The following is a 15,001-nucleotide window of genomic DNA, read 5'->3' as shown; positions in this document are numbered from 1 at the left end:
AATACATTGTTCTGTAACTAGAAGAACATTGGAATGTGAAATATGTACAGCATATATACAATAACACACATAAATACATATGTACACACACATAAATATATATAAATATATATTTATTTATATATATATATATATATACACACAAACACACACACATATATATATATATATATATATATATATATATATAAACATAGATACACACATATATATATATATATATATATATATATATATATATATATATATATATATATATATATATATATATATATATATATATATATATATTATAGCCCTTTGCAGTGAAACACCTTGTCAAATACCATATACATTTGAACCCATATAACTTTTTAAATATTTATATGACTAATTTTTATCAGATAGTGTTTATATGAGTGTAACTGTTAAGTTACAATATATTTATGTTGTGTTTAATGCAACTTTTTTTATCGCATTACCCTTTACGGAAGTATTTCAATCACTCTAACATTCTAACCTGTCAAACGTAGAATGCGACTGTGCTCTCGTGATCGCGTTTACTTTCAACTTGTAATCCATGTGTTAATTTAGACACCCAAAAACCTGATATTAATTGCGCACAACAGTTAACGTACCACTTGTAATCTAGTATCTAACCGCTGGAGGATTGGCCAGTAATTGGTGGATGTTTAGATATACAGAGCTCTCCAATGTCCCTTGTAAAGAAGGTTTTTCAAAGTTTAGAACCTCTAACCTAATGCCCCTCCCACAGCTTACGCTTCAAGACAAATATTAAGGTTTCAAAGTGAAACCAGGGTAGGCAAAGACTTAGCCCATGGCGCAACTTTTATGAGATAAATGAGGCTCTATTGATCATAATGGTAATTGATTTTTAGCTCCCTGCTGTATAAAGGGTAAGTACAATTTATTTTTATTGACTTCTGCATTGTTGTGAAGAGCTTTTTTTTTATCAAGATACTAGTTTCACATACTAGTTTTATTAAATCTAAACCATCGTTTTACCTGGGTTCTAGTATAAAATTATGCCACAACCCCAATCTTCATTTACTACATTCTATTCCCAACCATAGTCAGCAGTCTCAAATATTAAAGTTGAGCAGAGCATGCTGATACCAAATTGAAGAACCCCAAATGAGAATAATTTCTCTTAAAAATACTGTTTGACAAAATAAATGTTCTGCGTGTGCAAATGCTACCCCTGCCTGAGTCATGTGATCTAACATGATCCAATTATAGAGCTGTCTACAGGTCCTTTACATCATGCCATATTCATACTCCATGTTGTTTGAGGTATTATTCTATAATTAAATCTATTTCTAAGAACTAAAAGGAGTTTTACTTTAATACTTCACTTTAGTATATTCTTCTTGCACTCCTGTGTTTTTTTAAACATAAAAATCTCTCAAGTCAGAAATTTGTAAAACCCACATGTGTTTAACACATTATCAAGGCACCATGTGGTATCATTTAAAACTGAGTAATTTGCAGCAGTTTTAACACTGGAGCCTTTACAGTACCTTGTTCCCTGTGACAGTTTTCTAATAATACATTCTTCACAGTATGTGCCATGTGCATAATGTGCAATTACTTTTGTCATTCTACAAGTTCTGGAACACGCAGCAGTTACTTGCATAACATACGTTTCTATGAGCTTAATACAATTATTTAAAGGGACATGAAATCCACATTTGTTCTTTTATGATTCAGACATAAGGGCCTATTTATTAAAGTGCGTATGGACATGATACGTTTTACTGTCTGTCGGCATTTATCATTGCACAAGCAGTTCTTGTGAATTGGCCGCTAGCAGGGGGTGTCAATCAGCCTGATCGTATAGGATCGGGCGGTTGATGTCTACAGCCTCCGAGCTAGCAGGGGGTGTCAATCAGCCTGATCGTATAGGATCGGGCGGTTGATGTCTGCAGCCTCCGAGCTAGCAGGGGGTGTCAATCAGCCTGATCGTATAGGATCGGGCGGTTGATGTCTACAGCCTCCGAGCTAGCAGGGGGTGTCAATCAGCCTGATCGTATAGGATCGGGCGGTTGATGTCTGCAGCCTCCGAGCAGACGGACAAGTTATGGAGCAGCGGTCTTTAGACTGCTGCTTTATAACTGCTGTTTCCGGCAAGCCTGAAGGCTCGCGCGGAAACAGGGGCATCAAGCTCCGTTCGGAGCTTGATAATTCGGCCCCAATTAATGCGATTTTAAAGAACTTTATAATTTACTTCTATTATAAAATTTTCTTCATTCTCTTGGTATATTTTGTTGAAAAGCGGGAACATAAGCTCAGGAGAGTGCACATATCTGGATCACTAATTGGCAGTAGTTTTGCAAGAATGTTATCCTTTTGCAAGAGAACTAGATGACATCCTGCAATGTAGTGCTCCAGACACCTACGAAGGTATCTTTTTTTGACCCCCACTGGTTACCGTAGTGTTGGCATCGGATTGATCACAGAACAGAGGTACCCGGTGGGACAGGTGAATCTGTGGATTTAAACTTCTATTGGCTTTTATATGCTTTTAAACATAGACACATTTTAAGTGTTTTTTATCATGCACTTATTTGCAACCTATTCAACTTCTACACTTAGAGTAGTGTGTGCCCTATCTCTTTCTGCTCCATTTTTCATTTTTACCTTTTCAAAAAAGAAAACCATGGAAACGAAGCAAATTTGATAATAGAGGTAAATTGGAAACTTTTTTTAAATTGTATGATGTGTCTGAATCACAAAATACTTTTTTTGGGTTTCATATCCCTTTAAATCCATGTCACTTGTTTTATGCTAGTTAAAACCACTTTATTTTTTGTATCAACTGGATGACATTATCATGCAAAGTTTGTTTAAAATTTTTTTAATAATAATAATAATTACTCACAAATGCATTTTTTCTCTTGAAAAAGGATATGATAAATGTTTTGACTTTGTATTTTCACGTTGTTGTGGCACATTGGGCTGTAAAGGCTTTGTAAATTTGTTCCATATTGCATACATTTTCACCATGATGCCATTTCCTTGCTTAACTTCATACATCTAAAAAAACATAAAAATAAACATAAATATGATGTAAGATATCATAAAACACAATTCCTTGAAAAAACATACAATGCTGCTTGCTGCAACATATAATAGCTAAATATTTGGTAAATAATTCACAGCCTATTAAAATCCAAGTCAAGTATTAATTCCTATTCGGTGCCTGATAGGTGGTAGGCATCTGAATAATACCCCAAAAAAAAACATTGGATTTGATTATTACTAAGTTTCTTAGGCCTAGATTTGGAGTTCGGCGGTAAAAGGTCTGTTAACGCTCCGCGGGCTTTTTTCTGGCCGCACCATAAAATTAACTCTGGTATCGAGAGTTCAAACAAATGCTGCGTTAGGCTCCAAAAAAGGAGCGTAGAGCATTTTTACCGCAAATGCAACTCTCGATACCAGAGTTGCTTACGGACGCGGCCGGCCTCAAAAACGTGCTCGTGCACGATTCTCCCATAGGAAACAATGGGGCTGTTTGAGCTGTAAAAAAACCTAACACCTGCAAAAAAGCAGCGTTCAGCTCCTAACGCAGCCCCATTGTTTCCTATGGGGAAACACTTCCTACGTCTAAACCTAACACTCTAACATGTACCCCGAGTCTAAACACCCCTAACCTTACACTTATTAACCCCTAATCTGCCGCCCCCGCTATCGCTGAACCCTGCATATTTTTTTTAACCCCTAATCTGCCGCTCCGTAAACCGCCGCAACCTACGTTATCCCTATGTACCCCTAATCTGCTACCCCTAACACCGCCGACCCCTATATTATATTTATTAACCCCTAACCTGCCCCCCACAACGTCGCCGACACCTGCCTACACTTATTAACCCCTAATCTGCCGAGCGGACCTGAGCGCTACTATAATAAAGTTATTAACCCCTAATCCGCCTCACTAACCCTATCATAAATAGTATTAACCCCTAATCTGCCCTCCCTAACATCGCCGACACCTAACTTCAATTATTAACCCCTAATCTTCCGATCGGAGCTCACCGCTATTCTAATAAATGTATTAACCCCTAAAGCTAAGTCTAACCCTAACACTAACACCCCCCTAAGTTAAATATAATGTAATAAATTAACTCTCATTGAATAAATTATTCCTATTTAAAGCTAAATACTTACCTGTAAAATAAATCCTAATATAGCTACAATATAAATTATAATTATATTATAGCTATTTTAGGATTAATATTTATTTTACAGGCAACTTTGTAATTATTTTAACCAGGTACAATAGCTATTAAATAGTTAAGAACTATTTAATAGTTACCTAGTTAAAATAATAACAAATTTACCTGTAAAATAAATCCTAACCTAAGTTATAATTAAACCTAACACTACCCTATCAATAAAATAATTAAATAAACTACCTACAAAAAGGGAAGCAGGGATGATCCAGGAAGCTATAGACCAGTTAGTCTGACATCAATAGTGGGGAAGATATTTGAAGGGATTATAAGGGATTATATTGATGAGCATATTCGTGTAAACAAGATTATGAGTTCTAATCAGCATGGCTTTAGGAGAAATAGATCATGTCAAACTAATCTAATTAGATTCTACGAGGAAGTAAGTAAAAATATAGATAAAGGGGAATCAGTTGATGTGATATACTTAGATTTTGCAAAGGCATTTGATACAGTGCCACATGAGAGATTAATGCACAAAATTAAGGGACTGGGAATAGCTGAAAATGTTAGCTCATGGATAAATAACTGGATAAAAGATAGGGAGCAACGAGTAGCAGTAAATGGATCATACTCAGATTGGACAAAGGTAATCAGTGGCGTCCCCCAGGGATCAGTACTGGGCCCTGTTCTTTTTAATATTTTTATAAATGACTTGGAGCAAGGATTAAATAGCGACATCTCTATTTTTGCAGATGATACTAAGTTAAGTAAGGTCATTAGGTCAGAGCAGGATGAACTCTCTTTGCAAAGGGATTTGCTAAAATTTGAACTATGGGCAAGTGAATGGAAAATGAGATTTAATACGGAAAAATGTAAGGTTCTACATTTTGGAAGTAAAAATAAGCAGGCTATGTATTTTTTAAATGGGACAAGACTTAGCCAAACACAGGAGGAAAGGGATTTGGGAGTAGTAATAGATAACAAGCTAAAGATGAGTGCACAATGCAGGGCAGCGGCTTCAAAGGCTAATAAGATACTAGCATGTATTAAAAGAGGCATTGATTCAAGGGAGGAAAGCATAATTCTGTCATTATATAAAGCCCTGGTAAGACCTCACCTTGAGTTTGGAGTGCAGTTCTGGGGACCGATTGCTAAAAAACATATTGCAGAACTAGAAAAAGTTCAGAGAAGGGCCACAAAGCTAATAAGGGGATTGGAGAAATTAACCTATGAGGAGAGGCTAGCCAAACTGGGTCTGTTCTCTTTAGAAAAAAGGCGCTTGAGAGGTGACATGATTACTTTATATAAATATATTCAAGGCCCATATACAGAGATGGCAGAAGCTCTTTTTATTCCAAGAAAATTGGTTCTGACAAGAGGTCATAATTTAAGGTATGAGGAAAGGAGATTTAATCTCCTGCAACGGAAACGTTTTTTCACTGTAAGAGCAATAAAATTGTGGAACTCATTACCAAAGGAGGTAGTGAATGCCAATACCATAGATACATTTAAAAATAGTCTGGATAAATTTCTGTATATAAACAAAATTCATGGATATGATTGCTAGTATTAAATGGGTCACATTTTAATGGGGTTATTTAAGCTTAACTGGAGCTTTTTGTAAGTATTTTAGATTTGTATAGGTTGAACTCGATGGACTTCAGTCTTTTTTCAACCTTATCTACTATGTTACTATGTTACAATTACCTACAATTAACCTAACACTACACTATCAATAAATTAATTAAACACAATTCCTACAAATAAATACAATTAAATAAACTAGCTAAAGTACAAAAAATAAAAAAGAACTAAGTTACAGAAAATAAAAAAATATTTACAAACATAAGAAAAATATTACAACAATTTTAAACTAATTACACCTACTCTAAGCCCCCTAATAAAATAACAAAGCCCCCCAAAATAAAAAAATTCCCTACCCTATTCTAAATTAAAAAAGTTACAAGCTCTTTTACCTTACCAGCCCTGAACAGGGCCCTTTGCGGGGCATGCCCCAAGAATTTCAGCTCTTTTGCCTGTAAAAAAAAACATACAATACCCCCCCCCCCCAACATTACAACCAACCACCCACATACCCCTAATCTAACCCAAACCCCCCTTAAATAAACCTAACACTAATCCCCTGAAGATCTTCCTACCTTGTCTTCACCATCCAGGTATCACCGATCCGTCCTGGCTCCAAGATCTTCATCCAACCCAAGCGGGGGTTGGCGATCCATAATCCGGTCCAGAAGAGGCTCCAAAGTCTTCCTCCTATCCGGCAAGAAGAGGACATCCGGACCGGCAAACATCTTCTCCAAGCGGCATCTTCAATCTTCTTCCATCCGGTGCGGAGCGGGTCCATCTTGAAGCAGGCGACGCGGATCCATCCTCTTCTTCCGTTGTCTCCCGACGAATGACGGTTCCTTTAAGGGACGTCATCCAAGATGGCGTCCCTCGAATTCCGATTGGCTGATAGGATTCTATCAGCCAATCGGAATTAAGGTAGGAATTTTCTGATTGGCTGATGGAATCAGCCAATCAGAATCAAGTTCAATCCGATTGGCTGATCCAATCAGCCAATCAGATTGAGCTCGCATTCTATTGGCTGTTCCGATCAACCAATAGAATGCGAGCTCAATCTGATTGGCTGATTGGATCGGCCAATCGGATTGAACTAGATTTTGATTGGCTGATTCCATCAGCCAATCAGAAAATTCCTACCTTAATTCCGATTGGCTGATAGAATCCTATCAGCCAATCGGAATTCGAGGGACGCCATCTTGGATGACGTCCCTTAAAGGAACAGTCATTCGTCGTTCAGTCGTCGGTCCGGATGGATGTTCCGCGCTGGAGGTCTTCAGGATCCTGCCGCTTCGCTCCGGATGGAAGAAGATCGAAGATGCCGCTTGGAGAAGATGTTTGCCGGTCCGGATGTCCTCTTCTTGCCGGATAGGAGGAAGACTTTGGAGCCTCTTCTGGACCGGATTATGGATCGCCAACCCCCGCTTGGGTTGGATGAAGATCTTGGAGCCAGGACGGATCGGTGATACCTGGATGGTGAAGACAAGGTAGGAAGATCTTCAGGGGATTAGTGTTAGGTTTATTTAAGGGGGGTTTGGGTTAGATTAGGGGTATGTGGGTGGTGGGTTGTAATGTTGGGGGGGGGGGGGGTATTGTATGTTTTTTTTAACAGGCAAAAGAGCTGAAATTCTTGGGGCATGCCCCGCAAAGGGCCCTGTTCAGGGCTGGTAAGGTAAAAGAGCTTGTAACTTTTTTAATTTAGAATAGGGTAGGGAATTTTTTATTTTGGGGGGCTTTGTTATTTTATTAGGGGGCTTAGAGTAGGTGTAATTAGTTTAAAATTGTTGTAATATTTTTCTTATGTTTGTAAATATTTTTTTATTTTCTGTAACTTAGTTCTTTTTTATTTTTTGTACTTTAGCTAGTTTATTTAATTGTATTTATTTGTAGGAATTGTGTTTAATTAATTTATTGATAGTGTAGTGTTAGGTTAATTGTAGGTAATGGTAGGTAGTTTATTTAATTATTTTATTGATAGGGTAGTGTTAGGTTTAATTATAACTTAGTTTAGGATTTATTTTACAGGTAAATTTGTTATTATTTTAACTAGGTAACTATTAAATAGTTCTTAACTATTTAATAGCTATTGTACCTGGTTAAAATAATTACAAAGTTGCCTGTAAAATAAATATTAATCCTAAAATAGCTATAATATAATTATAATTTATATTGTAGCTATATTAGGATTTATTTTACAGGTAAGTATTTAGCTTTAAATAGGAATAAGTTATTTAATAAGAGTTAATTTATTTCGTTAGATGTAAATTATATTTAACTTAGGGGGGTGTTAGTGTTAGGGTTAGACTTAGCTTTAGGGGTTAATCCATTTATTAGAATAGCGATGAGCTCCGGTCGTCAGATTAGGGGTTAATAATTGAAGTTAGGTGTCGGCGATGTTAGGGAGGGCAGATTAGGGGTTAATACTATTTATGATAGGGTTAGTGAGGCGGGTTAGGGGTTAATAACTTTATTATAGTAGCGCTCAGGTCCGCTCGGCAGATTAGGAGTTAATAAGTGTAGGCAGGTGTCGGCGACGTTGTGGGGGGCAGATTAGGGGTTAATAAATATAATATAGGGGTCGGCGGTGTTAGGGGTAGCAGATTAGGGGTACATAGGGATAACGTAGGTGGCGGCGCTTTGCGGTCGGAAGATTAGGGGTTAATTATTTTAAGTAGCTGGCGGCGACGTTGTGGGGGGCAGGTTAGGGGTTAATAAATATAATACAGGGGTCGGCGGGGTTAGGGGCAGCAGATTAGGGGTACATAAATATAACGTAGGTGGCGGTCGGCAGATTAGGGGTTAAAAATTTTAATCGAGTGTCGGCGATGTGGGGGGGCCTCGGTTTAGGGGTACATAGGTAGTTTATGGGTGTTAGTGTACTTTAGGGTACAGTAGTTAAGAGCTTTATAAACCGGCGTTAGCCAGAAAGCTCTTAACTCCTGCTATTTTCAGGCGGCTGGAATTTTGTCGTTAGAGCTCTAACGCTCACTTCAGAAACGACTCTAAATACCAGCGTTAGAAAGATCCCATTGAAAAGATAGGCTACGCAAATGGCGTAGGGGGATCTGCGGTATGGAAAAGTCGCGGCTGAAAAGTGAGTGTTAGACCCTTTAATCACTGACTCCAAATACCAGCGGGCGGCCAAAACCAGCGTTAGGAGCCTCTAACGCTGGTTTTGACGGCTACCGCCGAACTCCAAATCTAGGCCTTCGACATTTAAAAGAAATCTATCTTGCAAAATCTGCACATCTCTGTCTGCCAACAAAACGAAGTATCCATGTGTTTGGATTCTAAAGCCCACTAAAATGTATCCAATGCACTATTTTAAAAATAGTATTTATAAAATCAAAGCTATAAATATATGTTTGTAGCATTTCAGATACACTACATGTGTTCTCTGTTGTGGAAGTCAGTGACTCAAGTTTAGCCACAAGATTAAATGGATATATGCATTCAAATGCTTCCCTCTCTTATTCTGCTGGCTGTGTTTACACATGCCTAGATTACGAGTTGTGCGTTAGGGTAAAAAAGCAGCGTTAAGAGGTCCTAACGCTGCTTTTTTACGCCCGCTGGTATTACGTGTCTTGACAGTTTAGGGTCACCACACACTTCTTTGGTCTTACCGCAAAACGACTTATGTGAACTTCGTAAAGTCTTTTTTCTATGGGACTTCCATAGCGCCGGTATTACGAGTCTGTCCTGGGAGGCCAAAAAGTGAGTGTTACACCCTGCCCTGTCAAGAGTCCTAATGCATTTAAAAGTCAGTAGCATAAAACTCATAACTAAAGTGCTAAAAAGTACATTAACACCCATAAACTACCCATTAACCCCTAAACCGAGGCCCTCCCGCATCGCAAACACTATAATACAATTTTTAACCCCTAATCTGCCGTTCAATCCTATTGGCTAATCCAATCAGTCAATAGGATTGAGCTTGCATTCTATTGGCTGATTGGATCAGCCAATAGGATTGAACTTCAATCCTATTGGTTGATTGCATCAGCCAATAGGATTTTTTCTACTTTAATTCCGATTGGCTGATAGAATTCTATCAGCCAATCGGAATCTAAGGGATGCCATCTTGGATGACGTCACTTAAAGGTACCTTCATTCTGTTTTAGTCGTCAGAAGAAGAGGATGCTCCACGTCGGATGTCTTGAAGACGGAGCTGCTCCGCGCCGGATGGATGAAGATAGAAGATGCCGTCTGGATGAAGACTTCTGCCCGTCTGGAGGACCACTTCTGCCCGGCTTGGATGAAGACTTCTGCCCATCTGGAGGACCACTTCGCCCGGCTTGGATGAAGACTTCTCCCGGCTTCATTGAGGACTTCGGCCCGGCTTGGATGAAGACTTCTTCCGGTAAGTTGATCTTCAGGGGGTTAGTGTTAGGTTTTTTTAAAGGGTGTATTGGGTGGGTTTTATTTTTTAGATTAGGGTTTGGGCAGCAAAAGAGCTAACTGCCCTTTTAATGGCAATGCCCATCCAAATGCCCTTTTCAGGGCAATGGGGAGCTTAGGTTTTTTTAGATAGTATTTTATTTAGGGGGTTGGTTGTGTGGGTGGTGGGTTTTACTGTTGGGGGGGGTTGTTTGTATTTTTTTTTTACAGGTAAAAGAGCTGATTACTTTGGGGCTATGCACCACAAAAGGCCCTTTTAAGGGCTATTGGTAGCTTAGTTTAGGCTAGGGGTTTTTTTTATTTTGGTTTTTTTTTTTATTATAATAGGGCTATTAGATTAGGTGTAATTAATTTACATTTCTGCAATTTGTTTATTATTTTCTGTAATGTAGTGTTTTTTTTTTACTTTAGCTAATTTAATTTAATTTATTTAATTGTATTTAATTTAGTTAATTTATTTAATTATAGTGTAGTGTTAGGTGTTAGTGTAACTTAGGTTAGGTTTTATTTTACAGGTACTTTTGTATTTATTTTAGCTAGGTAGTTATTAAATAGTTAATAACTATTTAATAACTATTCTACCTAGATAAAATAAATACAAACTTGACTGTAAAATAAAAATAAACCCTAAGGCCTAGATTTGGAGTTTGGCGTTAGCCGTGAAAACCAACGTTAGAGGCTCCTAACGCTGGTTTTAGGCTAACTCCGGTATTTGGAGTCACTCAAAAAAGGGTCTAACGCTCACTTTTCAGCCGCGACTTTTCCATACCGCAGATCCCCTTATGTCAATTGCGTATCCTATCTTTTCAATGGGATTTTTCTAACTCCGGTATTTAGAGTCGTGTCTGAAGTGAGCGTTAGAAATCTAACGACAAAACTCCAGCCGCAGGAAAAAAGTCAGTAGTTAAGAGCTTTCTGGGCTAATGCCGGTTTATAAAGCTCTTAACTACTGTAATTTAAAGTACACTAACACCCATAAACTACCTATGTACCCCTAAACCGAGGTCCCCCCACATCGCCGCAACTCGATTAAATTTTTTTAACCCCTAATCTGCCGACCGCCAACTACGTTATTCTTATGTACCCCTAATCTGCTGCCCCTAACACCGCCGACCCCTATATTATATTTATTAACCCCTAATCTGCCCCCCACAACGTCGTTGCCAGCTACCTACACTTATTAACCCCTAATCTGCCGACCGCAAAGCGCCGCCACCTACGTTATCCTTATGTACCCCTAATCTGCTGCCCCTAACACCGCCGACCCCTATATTATATTTATTAACCCCTAATCTGCCCCCCTCAACGTCGCCTCCACCTGCCTACACTTATTAACCCCTAATCTGCCGAGCGGACCGCACCGCTACTATAATAAAGTTATTAACCCCTAATCCGCCTCACTAACCCTATAATAAATAGTATTAACCCCTAATCTGCCCTCCCTAACATCGCCGACACCTAACTTCAATTATTAACCCCTAATCTGCCGACCGGAGCTCACCGCTATTCTAATAAATGTATTAACCCCTAAAGCTAAGTCTAACCCTAACATTAACACCCCCCTAAGTTAAATATAATTTTAATCTAACAAAATTAATTAACTCTTATTAAATAAATTATTCCTATTTAAAGCTAAATACTTACCTGTAAAATAAATCCTAATATAGCTACAATATAAATTATAATTACATTGTAGCTATTTTAGGATTAATATTTATTTTACAGGCAACTTTGTAATTATTTTAACCATGTACAATAGCTATTAAATAGTTAAGAACTATTTAATAGTTACCTAGTTAAAATAATTACAATATTACCTGTAAAATAAATCCTAACCTAAGTTAAATTAAACCTAACACTATACTATCATTAAATTAATTAAATAAAATACCTACAATTACCTACAATTAAACTTAACACTACACTATCAATAAATTAATTAAATACAATATCTACAAATAACTACAATGAAATAAACTAACTAAAGTACAAAAAATAAAAAAGAACTAAGTTACAAAAAATAAAAAAATATCTACAAACATCAGAAAAATATTACAACAATTTTAAACTAATTACACCTACTCTAAGCCCCCTAATAAAACAACAAAGCCCCCCAAAATAAAAAATGCCCTACCCTATTCTAAATTACTAAAGTTAAAAGCTCTTTTACCTTACCAGCCCTGAACAGGGCCCTTTGCGGGGCATGCCCCAAGAAGTTCAGCTCTTTTGCCTGTAAAAAAAACAAACAATACCCCCCCAACATTACAACCCACCACCCACATACCCCTACTCTAACCCAAACCCCCCTTAAATAAACCTAACACTAAGCCCCTGAAGATCTTCCTACCTTATCTTCACCATACCAGGTTCACCGATCCCTCCTGAAGAGCTCCTCCGATGTCCTGATCCAAGCCCAAGCGGGGGGCTGAAGATGTCCATGATCCGGTAGAAGTCTTCATCCAAGCGGGGCAGAAGAGGTCTTCCATCCGATTGAAGTCTTCATCCAAGCGGGGCAGAAGAGGTCTTCCATCCGATTGAAGTCTTCATCCAGGCGGCATCTTCTATCGACATCCATCTGGAGCGGAGCGGCAGCATCCTGAAGACCTCCGACGCGGAACATCCATCCTGGCCGACGACTGAACGACGAATGACGGTTCCTTTAAATGACGTCATCCAAGATGGCGTCCCTCGAATTCCGATTGGCTGATAGCATTCTATCAGCCAATCGGAATTAAGGTAGGAATATTCTGATTGGCTGATGGAATCAGCCAATCAGAATCAAGTTCAATCCGATTGGCTGATCAAATCATCCAATCAGATTGAGCTTGCATTCTATTGGCTGATCGGAACAGCCAATAGAATGCGAGCTCAATCTGATTGGCTGATTGGATCAGCCAATCGGATTGAACTTGATTCTGATTGGCTGATTCCATCAGCCAATCAGAATATTCCTACCTTAATTCCGATTGGCTGATAGAATCCTATCAGCCAATCGGAATTCGAGGGACGCCATCTTGGATGACGTCATTTAAAGGAACCGTCATTCGTCGTTCAGTCGTCGGCCAGGATGGATGTTCCGCGTCGGAGGTCTTCAGGATGCTGCTGCTCCGCTCCAGATGGATGTCGATAGAAGATGCCGCCTGGATGAAGACTTCAATCGGATGGAAGACCTCTTCTGCCCTGCTTGGATGAAGACTTCAATCGGATGGAAGACCTCTTCTGCCCTGCTTGGATGAAGACTTCTACCGGATCATGGACATCTTCAGCCCCCCGCTTGGGCTTGGATCAGGACATCGGAGGAGCTCTTCAGAACGGATCGGTGAACCTGGTATGGATATTTGTTAGATTAAAATTATATTTAATTTAGGGGGGTGTTAGTGTTAGGGTTAGACTTAGCTTTAGGGGTTAATACATTTATTAGAATAGCGGTGAGCTCCAGTCGGCAGATTAGGGGTTAATAATTGAAGTTAGGTGTCGGCGATGTTAGGGAGGGCAGATTAGGGGTTAATACTATTTATTATAGGGTTAGTGAGGCGGATTAGGGGTTAATAACTTTATTATAGTAGCGCTCAGGTCCGCTAGGCAGATTAGGGGTTAATAAGTGTAGGCAGGTGGAGGCGACGTTGTGGGGGGCAGATTAGGGGTTAATAAATATAATATAGGGGTCGGCGATGTTAGGGCAGCAGATTAGGGGTACATAGGGATAATGTAAGTAGCGGCGGTTTACGGAGCGGCAGATTAGGGGTTAATAATAATATGCAGGGGTCAGCGATAGCGGGGGCAGCAGATTAGGGGTTAATAAGTGTAAGGTTAGGGGTGTTTAGACTCGGGGTACATGTTAGAGTGTTAGGTGCAGACGTAGGAAGTGTTTCCGCATAGCAAACAATGGGGCTGCGTTAGGAGCTGAACGCGGCTTTTTTGCAGGTGTTAGGTTTTTTTTCAGCTCAAACAGCCCCATTGTTTTCTATGGGGGAATCGTGCACGAGCACGTTTTTGAGTCTGGCCGCTTTCGTAAGCAACTCTGGTATCGAGAGTTGAAGCTGCGTTAAAAATGCTCTACGCTCCTTTTTTGGAGCCTAACGCAGCCTTTATGTGGACTGTCAATACCAGAGTTATTTTTATGGTGCGGCCAGAAAAAAGCCGGCGTTAGCTACGCGGGTCCTTACCAACAAAACTCTAAATCTAGCCGTACACTAGCTATAATGTAACTATTAGTTATATTGTAGCTAGCTTACACGGTTTATTTTACAGGTAAGTATTTAGTTTTAAATAGGAATAATTTAATTAATGATAGTAATATTTATTTAGATTTATTTAAATTTTATTTAAATTAGTGGGTGTTAGGTTTAGGGTTAGACTTAGGTTTAGGGGTTAATACCTTTAATATAGTGGTGGCGACATTGGGGGCGGCAGATTAGGGTTTAATAAATGTAAAAATGGTGTGTTAAGCTTTTTAGGGCTTATAGATAGAGAGGGCGCCAAAGGCTAAAGGTATCAGACACCAATATAGTGTTAAAAATTATTTAATAAAAAACAACATATAGACATAAGAATCAACATATAAACATAAAATCAACCAATCTAAATAGGGACGTCTCCCTAGGTATTTTTAAATTCCTATGTAACAGCTTGTTGCTAAAATGTATTAAATATAAGAGTTCAGATAGACAAAAAATACATGTATGATCTGTAAAAATGCAAAAATCAGTTAATAGCTAAAACTAAAGATAGATAAAACAAACACCTTTATACGTTAGGCTAGAAAATTAGATATGCATATGCCCAAAGGATACAGCAGATATTCACTGTGAGATATAGATTAGCGTGTTATTTTCCAATAGAGG

General features: G+C 38.6%; 1 protein-coding gene across 1 annotated transcript in view; it reads right to left on the bottom strand.

The window, feature by feature from the left end:
• ANO2 (anoctamin 2) overlaps positions 1–15,001 on the bottom strand; it is an 850,080-nt gene that overhangs the window by 702,521 nt on the left and 132,558 nt on the right. Inside the window, exon 5 of the mRNA XM_053718733.1 lies at positions 2,882–3,036. Coding sequence (XP_053574708.1) covers positions 2,882–3,036 — 155 coding nt within the window. The remainder of the gene's footprint in view (positions 1–2,881; positions 3,037–15,001) is intronic.

Source organism: Bombina bombina, chromosome 6 (assembly GCF_027579735.1).
Source record: "Bombina bombina isolate aBomBom1 chromosome 6, aBomBom1.pri, whole genome shotgun sequence".
NCBI lineage: Eukaryota > Metazoa > Chordata > Amphibia > Anura > Bombinatoridae > Bombina > Bombina bombina.
The sequence above is the reverse complement of the archived record's forward strand: the minus strand, read 5'-3'. Positions and strand labels throughout refer to the sequence as shown.